This window comes from Mastomys coucha, unplaced genomic scaffold, assembly GCF_008632895.1.
Source record: "Mastomys coucha isolate ucsf_1 unplaced genomic scaffold, UCSF_Mcou_1 pScaffold21, whole genome shotgun sequence".
Classification (NCBI taxonomy): domain Eukaryota; kingdom Metazoa; phylum Chordata; class Mammalia; order Rodentia; family Muridae; genus Mastomys; species Mastomys coucha.
Window position 1 is genome coordinate 142,297,303 of NW_022196904.1, and position 9,692 is coordinate 142,306,994.

General features: G+C 40.1%; 1 protein-coding gene across 1 annotated transcript in view; it reads right to left on the minus strand.

The window, feature by feature from the left end:
* Positions 1-1,551: 1,551 nt before the first annotated feature.
* Ms4a13 (membrane spanning 4-domains A13) overlaps positions 1,552-9,692 on the minus strand; it is a 30,498-nt gene continuing 22,357 nt past the window's right edge. The window contains exon 7 of the mRNA XM_031389745.1: positions 1,552-2,116. Within this exon, the coding sequence (XP_031245605.1) occupies positions 2,027-2,116 (90 nt within the window). The 3' untranslated portion in view covers positions 1,552-2,026. The remainder of the gene's footprint in view (positions 2,117-9,692) is intronic.

Sequence of the window (9,692 nt, forward strand, 5' to 3'; positions counted from 1 at the left end):
TAGGTGTGGGAGTTGTTTTGTAGATGTATCTACTATGACTGGGACCCATAACTCTGTGTTTTGATTAATTGTAGTTTTCTTTTTTTTAATTGTAGTTTTCTTTAATGTTTCTTTTAAAACTGTTTTTCTATATTTATGTAAAATCATGATGAGTTAAAGTTGAGTTTTCCTCATCTGAAAAGCTTTACTGTGGATGGATACTATTACAGAGAATCAGAATAGAGAATGAGTGACTGTGAACTACCCATTCTCCAATGGGATATGTAACACACTCCCAATCCCTCAAAGGAATGTTGTGGAAGAGGTGGGCAGAAAGACTATGCGAGTCAGAGGACCAGGGGGATTTTTGGAAAACAGTGGCTTTTAGACACGAGATTTTTTTGTGCTGTGTTTGTGAGCTCTCAACATCTATGCTGACCTGCACCAGATGCTTACAAGGCCAAACCTGCCAACATTTCAGCATGCATGCTGAAGGGCTCACAAGGTTCCACTCCTACTTGATGAGATATAAGTATCTAACATCTGTTTGTGTACTGAACAATGATTTTATAAAGGGATGGGGACCATTAGAACTTGCCCAGGTTCTAGTGGTGAGCCCTACACTCAGGTACATCTGGGTAACACTAACTGAACTCAGTAGGTTATACATTTTTAGAAAATAGAAGATATGAATTTGAGAGTAAGATGTAGGGAGAGAACCCTGGAGTCAGAAACTAGCAAGAGGTAGTACAATTGAAATGTACTGTAGTCATGTATGATGTTTTCAACCCTCATCTTCTCTTTTCCTCCTTCTTATCCTCCTCTCCCTCTTCTCTCTTCTTTCCTCCTTTTCTTCCTCCTCTTCACCTTCCTTCTCTTACTTCTTTTCCATCTCCTTCCTCCTCCTCCTCCTTTTTCCTTCCCTCTCCTCTCCTCCTCTTCCTCTGTAGAGGAATAGCCACCCTAATTTTTCTATTTGAAATGTCCTCCCACCTTTCAAGTCTAATCTCCTGTTTGGAGTTTTCACAAAGTCTTATTATCTTTACACCAGAAAGAGCATTCTCTCTTCTGGGATAGTCCCACTTTTTTATATGCCTCTTAATATGTGAGTCACTCACAGTTGTGATTTCTTAACTGCTTGTCCCTTCCCTAAAGTGACAACTGTCATGAGGTGCCTCATTAATCTTTGACAGTTCAGAGTTTAATACCTTCATAGCAAACAGTAGACATTCAGAAATGAGCAAACCACTGAAATGTGTAGAATCAAGGAATCTTGACCCATAGTCATGGAGAACAACCATTGTAATGTCTTGAGAAACAGAAAAGAAAACCAGCAATCCACGGTGGATGCAAATCCACAGATCAGTGTTCAGTAGCATTGCTGGCTCTGCTGAGGAGACTTCTCTGATGTCACGGTCCACATTAGAAGAGCAGGTTAGCTGCATGCAGAATAGCTTCCCGGGAAGCACTCCTCAAGAGGGGAAAGCAGTTTGCATTCCCATGGGAGTGAACATCAACTCAATAAGAAGTAGAAAGCAGGGGAACAAGAGGGGGAAAAAGGCAGCGGAGACACGCAGGGCAGAAGGGAACTTTAATGAGGACAGGAAAAGCCTTGGGACGATAAGGGCACTAACTGGTGACCTTTTGAGCCTTGCTTTGTGTAGAAGCTAGCTCGAGCAGAAGAATGCAGAATGTGGATGTGCTTTTCACTCACAGGGAAAGAAATTAAAAGTTTTCCTCTGAATTACACATTGTGCTCCAAATCTCATAGCCTGCATTCTACAGGTTACAAGTGGTTTTTCTGGTTAACTGCAGATGATGGGCCAGGAAGAGTTGACAGCTCTTCCGAGTGGCTACCTAGCAAATGCTTTCCTGTGATGGTCTCATACATGCGTAGGAAAGCCTTTCCCCTCTGGAACCTAGAATATATGTGTGTAGATACTCCTTAAATACCAAGGGGTAACTTTCACCTTGTGAATTTCCTTTTGCACAAAATGTGTGGATGTGCCTTGTTATATGGGAATATCATGGACACCTACATCAGGTGTTAGGAGTTATGAAAGTTGCTCATGTCTTCAGTTTCAGGAGCTTCCACTACTTCAGTAACACTTTCAAAACTTTCCTCTTCCTTTCCTGCCTGGAAAAGAAAAACAATCACTTACAGATGACACCCAGTGTTTCAAATCATGTGGATAATGGAGAATTAAAAAGAATATAGACCACATTGGTACTTAGGGAATATGATCCATAGAGCCATTTGTTCTCTTCTGTTTTTATTCTCAATCTGATCTACCTTATTTTTAAGTCTCTACTGCATGACTTGTGATATAGTTTCTGATATTTATATGTGTGCGGCTGTTTTGCTTGCATGCGTGATACCTGGGGAGGTCATACAAGGGCATTAGGTCCCTGGAACGGGAGTTACAGATGGTTGTGAGCTGCCCTGTGAGTGTTGGGAACTGAACCTGAGCCTAGGTCCTCTGGAAAAGCAGCCAATGCTCTTAACTGCCAAGTCACTCTCCAGTGCTCTTAACCACCAAATCAGTCTCCTTCATTATGTTTTTTAAATTCATGGACTTTTTGATCTCAATATATATGCAACCACTCCCAGATTAGTCCTAGTGTCATATGATATTTCCCAATGATTGTCTGTTCTTTTCCTTTCCAGAGTTACTCTGACTTTGAGGTAATTAATTCGTTTTTTCCTCTTTCTAGTTTTTCTAGCTAAGCTTGCATCCAGAAATATTTAAGTAAATATTTTAGTTTCTGTTGACTTGAAACTTCATATGAATAAATTAAAACATGCATTTTGGGAGAGTCTGAACCATAGTGGGAACATAAACATCACCTCCTGGCTGGCACCACCTTCAAGACCCAGATCACTATATAACTTATGTTTTAAAGTTGTTAAGGTGCCACCATTCAAATTTATCAAAGTACATTGGGACTATAGGAGCATAGGAGCTTATTAAAACCAAATAAGTAAAGCCAGACTCAAGAACTTATAAAACACACCAGAGGAGGGAAGGGCATGGAGCTCTTCCTGGTACCCCTGTTGACATCACTGAACACTGATGGTGAAGACTTCTACCAACCGCTACTCTGTTTGCCTGAGTGTGTGCCAAGGGAAGGGCAGGAAGGTAATTTTGGTTATCCTGGGAGCTTTATGTTGGTTTGGTCTCCATTCTTGACATGGTCTTTTCAGCTGTCATTCATTTGTCCACCATTCATCTATCTGGGTCTGCTGTCCACTTGTCTGCCCATTCATCTATTTAGAGACTTGGTCCTGTTCTCTCTTACAGGCTCCTAGTTCAATTATTTGCTTCTGAAGTGTGACTCAACTCTGAAGCTCCACCCAACTCTGACCCGGATTCCTGACTTCATAGCAGTAGTGTCTTCTATAGACCAACAGGGTCAGTTATGTGATCCTACAGAGACCCTATGTGTCCCTGTCAGTGTGTCACTTCTGCCTCTGTTAGGCTTCTTTGAAATGTCTTGAACTCTGTTGTAGCAGTTTTGTAACATGTTGAGCATACATGTGTGTGTGTGTGTGTGTGTGTAAAATATACATATTCATAGTAAGATATGTAATGCATGATCTGAGAATTAAAATTAGTAGTTAAAATTGGAGCAAATGAACTTGTGTTTGTTTGTCTTGGTGGGATGCCAAGGAAACTATTTGACAACTATTTGAAACTATTTGAGACTATTTGGCAAATTGCTGTTAGTGAAATTACCATTCTTTGTAAATTTATTGCTATTGAATAAATTCTGACATTTTGGACAGGTACATTTTGGGCAGGACATTTTGGACATTGTATTTATCTACATTTCTGATACAGTGAGCTCACACTTAAATCCTATGATACAACTTCCTGTTATTGTCCAATCATCTTCTTTAATGAGTCATTGTTGTTGCCCTTTAGACATGTGTCCTTCATCTTTCTGAAGACTCTCTTGGCACAGCCATATCCACTGGAAACAGTGAGAGTCATGAAGCCAGCATAGCTGTTTGACACAGTTCCTGAGCCAAACACAGCTATCACCTCTCACTTTTGGTTTTGGTCTATTCTTGTTGCATTCTTGGGGGACTTTGTGTATTATGATTCATTTTATTTCTTTTTCCAGGAAAATTATGTGTGAGTCTCTTTAGGACAGTCTTAAACATACTACCCCTTCCTTCCGCTTATTTTCCTGATTTGGAAGTCTTCTTTATGCCCTGGAGATTGTGATAAGCACAAAGACACTAGAAATTTCTTTATGAGGCCATGACTCCAGGATCTTCTTGGTATAGCTGCCCCTAAGCAAACTTAGGACCAGAATAATCATATCAGTAGAAACTTAGAAGTGGCAAGCCCTGGCTGGCTATGAAAATTGGCATTAGATCAGAAGCCTCCTTCTACAAGACACTGAGAGCTTTCTGAAAATGCAGTTTATAAAATAGGGGTAGTAGTGGTTATACAGGGTACACCTCTCCAGGAAAAAAGAACTCAGTAATAAAGTTAGATTGGTTAAATTGACCTTTTGCCTGCATAATAGATTGTATAAATAATGAAGGGATATAAGAGAAAGGAGTTAGGTCTCAGGATTTGCCATTCATAAAATGCCTAGCACTTTGAAATCACAAATACTGCCAGCCTAGAAACAGGTTGTCGTATCTTAACTATGATCTATAGATTCTTTGAAACAAGGCTATGGGGCTGATAATAAAAATAAAAATCTGTTCTTATCTGTACTTGCTAACTGTAATTAAACTTGCAACCTTGGACATGTAATGAAAAATCAAACACATATCCAGAGGTAAAATGATATATGATCTATATTTCTTGGACAACCACAAGTCTGTTTTGGTTTCATGAAATCTGAATAGTTTGATTGCTAGTCATTCAGGGCTGCAAGATTCTCCTGACTGCCATGCCTGACTCATTCTTCCTTCAATGGCTTGAGTCCTTACTTCCTCTCAGGGACCTGTCAACTACTGGAACTGACCCCAGGTACTTTTTTTTTTTCTTTAAACCAATGTATTTTATTTATTCATGTTAGTCCTGCTGCAACTTGATGTACCAAGGGAGGTTGGTACCTATGGGGTAGCACTTTCTTTTTGAAACATCACCTTTGTTCTCTCCTTACAAGACTACAGTTCCTGAGTGTTCTTTTCAAGTCACATGTTGTCTTAGGGCTTCTATTGCAGTGAAGAGATCATGGCAACTCTCATAAAGGGAAACATTTAATTGGGGATGGCTTATACAGTTCAGAGTTTAGTCCATTGTCATCATGATGGGAGACATGGTGGCATGCAGGCAGACATAGTGCTGGAGAAGGAGCCAAGGGTTCTATATCTGGATCAGCAGGCAGCAGGAAGAGAGAGAGTGCCGCTGGCCTCCCTGGAGCATCTGAAACCTCCAAGCTCACTCCCCACCCCAGTGACACGCTTCTCCCAGCAAAGCTATACCTACTGCAACATGGCCACTCTCTGTTACTCTATAGGGGCTATTTTCATAGAAACTGTCACACATGTCATTATTTTTGTTCCTTGTATTTCAGCTATTGTTTGAAACAGGGTATCTTAGATAGCTGTTAGACTATTTTAGATAAATGTTAGGTAATTTAAATCAATTTTGTTACTGTTATGAATTTTAATGTAAATACCTGTGTTTTCCAATGGTCTTAGGTGACCCCCATGAAAGGGTCATTTGAGTCTTCAGAGGGGTTGTGACTCATGGGCTGAGAATCACTGATTTAAATAATTTCGTCTTGCTCTGGGAGAGGTGGATGCTGCTGTCTCTCTGGAGACTCGTTTATACTAGTTATATGGAATCTGTTTCCCTTGGAGCTTGCCTCTGATGTATCTACACATTTTCACTGTTTTCTGATTCCTAGATCTTCTTCCTAAGGCTGATTACCCTCCAGGGCTAAGCATAATTGCTCAGCCAGTCATTAGACAGAGGTAATACTAAACACATCTTGTTGTGGCCCAAATTACAGTCCTCAAAATATATACATCAAAATCTTAGCCACTGGCATCTTGGAATGTAAAACTATTTGGGGATAAGGTCTTTAAAGGGTCAACACAATTATAAAAATAACATTTTGCTGGCCCGTAGTCCAATGTGACTAGTATATATAGAAGATACTAGAACACAGACTTGTCCAAGGAAAGACCTTGTGAAGACACTGAAAGCCAAGGAGAGGGGCTTTAGACGGAACTAATCCTGCAGCACTTTGGTCTTGAACTTCTAAACTAGAATTTTGAGAAAATAAATTTTCTTGTTTAAGCTACATAATTTATGGTACTTTTCTGTGGCAGAACTAGAAGCTTAAAACATACCTTCAGTCAATAAAGGCTCTGAGAAATGTTTGTAAAGTTTGGGCTGTTTATCTTATACTCTGGCTTTTCCTTTACTTTTTTGGAAGCTTTTTATGAGCCAAGGTGGAACGCTCAGTAGGACTGTCTCTAGTTTCCTTAGTGCATGCAGAGCTATGAACATGTTTACATTTTTTTTTTTTCAGACACAGGGATGACCAGCTATATCAGAACAGTTGACAGTGGTGACTGCCTTCTCTGGACATCTCTGCTGAGTTTCTGACAATTTTATGTCCCAACAGTAATATTGTCTCCTATAATCCCAGCTGGACCGAGTGTCTTGGTCTTACCTGCCTGTTTGCTATTAAACTCTCTGCCGTTTCAGTAACACTCTCCCATCTTCCATGCCCACCCCCACCCCACAAAGAAACTTTCTATGTTATGCCTCAGGCAAGACTGCTGATCTCACCACTTACTTCACAATTGAACTTAAGGGCTGGAGGAATTAGGTACAATGGTTAATCCTAATGTGCAACAAGGGGATTTAGAACCATTGAGGAGATCCACTACTCATTATTTTGGTGTGTTTTCAGAGAGGGTTAGCTGAGGGAAAATCTACCCCCAGTGTGAATGGCATCATACTGTGGGCTGACTCTGGACTGTGTAAAAGGAAGCAAGCAAGCTGAGCACCAGCATCTGCCTCTCTGCATACTGGGTGTGAATGAATGTGTGTTTTTTAGCTTTCTGTGTCTGCGTATGTATATGCGTATGTGTGTTTACTGTGTTTAGGTATATGTGTGTTTCGTTCAAATGTGTGGAGGCAATGAGAACCATACTAAGGAAAGAGTCACCTTTTATATATCTGTTTTTAATTTTTAAATTTATAGTTTCATATTTTACTCTTGTCATTTTGTTTTAAACCTATATTTATGGCAAAAGAAAACAAAAGGTAAAGGAAACATTACGGGTTCCTTCCAGTCTGTCTGGGCTGGAGTCCAGAGCAGACCTTGGGTGCAAGCTCGCCAGTCCCACAACACCCAGATGAATCTCCACTCCCAGGCACTCTGACACACCCAGGATCAGAGGTGAGCAGGAACCAACATATGTCCCAACACTGGGAGTAACTGGGATCAGCGGCACCAGGCACACAGGAACTCCTCCAGCCCAGTGACTCCGGTTCCTTCCGGTCTGTCTGGGTTAGTGTTCTGAGCAGACCTTGGGCACAAGCTCTGCAGCCAGTCCCACAACTCACAGAGAAAGCCACATTCCCAGGCGATTTAACAACCCCAGGATCCCAGGATCCCAGAATCACAGGATCACAAAGTCAGCTTGATTCTGAGGCATTCTGACACAACCAGGATCACAGGAAGGACAGGCTCCAGTCAGATTTAGCAAGGGCAGGTAGCACTAGAGTTAACCAGATGACGGGGGGCAAGCATAAGAAAATAAACAACACAAACCAAGGTCACTTGCCATCATCAGAACCCAATTCTCCCACCGTAGCAAGTCCTGGACACACCTTCACACTGGAAATGCAAGATTCAGATTTAAAATCACTTATCATGATGATGATACAGGACCTTAAGAAAGACATAAATAGCACCCTCAAAGAAATACAAGAGAACACAGGTAAAGAGCTAGAAGCTCTTAGAGAGGAAACACAAAAATCCCTTAAAGAACTACAGGAAAACATAAACAGGTGAAGGAAATGAGCAAAACCATCCAGAACCTAAAAATGGAAATAGAAACAATAAAGAAATCAGAAAGAGAGACAACCCTGGAGATACAAAACCTAGGAAAGAAATTAGGAGCCATAGATGCAAGCATCACCAACAGAATGCAAGAGATAGAAGAGAGAATCTCAGGGGCAGAAGACACCTTAGAAAACATTGACACAACAGTCAAAGAAAATGCAAAAAGCAAAAAGCTCCTAACCCAAAACATCCAGGAAACCCAGGACACACTGAGAAGACCAAAACTAAGGATAATAGGTATAGAAGAGAGTGAAAACTCCCAATGTAACTGGCCAGTAAATATCTTCAACAAGATTATAGAAGAAAACTTCCCTAACCTAAAGAAAGAGATGCCCCTGAACATACAAGAAGCCTACAGAACTCCAAATAGACTGGACCAGAAAAGAAATTCCTCCCGTCACATAATAATCAAAACACCAAATGCACTAAACAAAGAAAGAATTTTAAAAGCAGTAAGGGAAAAAAGACAAGTAACATATAAAGGCAGGCCTATCAGAATTACAGCAGATTTCTCACCAGAGACTGTGAAAGCTAGAAGATCCTGGGCAGATGTCATACAGGCCCTACAAGAACACAAATTCCAGCCCAGGCTACTATACCCAGCAAAACTCTTCAATTACCATAGATGGAGAAAACAAGATATTCCATGACAAAAAAAATTTACACAATATCTTTCCACAAATCCAGCCCTACAAAGGATAATAGATGGAAAACATCAACATAAGGAGCAAAACTACACCCTAGAAGAAGCAAGAAGGTAATCTTTCAACAAATCCACACAAACCTAACTCCACCTTTTACAACAAAAACAACAGGAAGTTACAATTACTTTTTCTTAATATATTAATTTGAAATTTAAATTACCAACATATCCTAATCAATTGAAATCCAATAATATGAGGAATTGGAAATTTGTTGATTGTCATCCAATGCCCTCTCTAATTTGGTAATTGGAGAAATAGGTCCAACATTGTACAATCTATATACACTGTCAGCTTGTATGTTTGTGACAGTGTCTGGCTGTGTACAACATAAGGGTCTTCAAATCTTGCTTCTTCTATCTCAGCCTCTCTATTAGTAGTATTGTTTATTTCATGTTTTTACACTATACTATGGTTTTCAGAACAGCTTATATATTTCAAAAGTATCTATATACCCAAAAGAAACATAGATGATTAGCTAGGGAGGTTGCTTATAAGAGAACAACAAAGTGAGACTGAATGCTTTGCTTGACATTTGTAACTCTTATAACAAGTTTGAAGAAGAGGACTTTATAAGTCACTCTTTCTCTGAGATGAATGCTTTTCCAAACTGTCACAGTTAACGAACCAAATTCTTACCCTCACCTAATGTCTGTGCCACCCTCCAAGCAGAACCATTGTTCATTGAGACAGTTGGTGAATGACTTTATGGATAGACCATCTTAATACCTACACCATTTTTTAAATGAATGTAACCTGTTCTCTGTGGGCTGAGAATGAAGTCACTCAAGTCAAATAGCTTTGACCATAGCAGGAAGTCTGTATCCAAAAATCGAGCCTACAATTCATTTCTTGGTACAGCAGAACTGTCAACTCTCAGCTTAGGTATGATGGAAGTAAAATCCTTTGGTGATGTGAGGGTCATTGAAATACAGCCTTATTACAATGAAACCC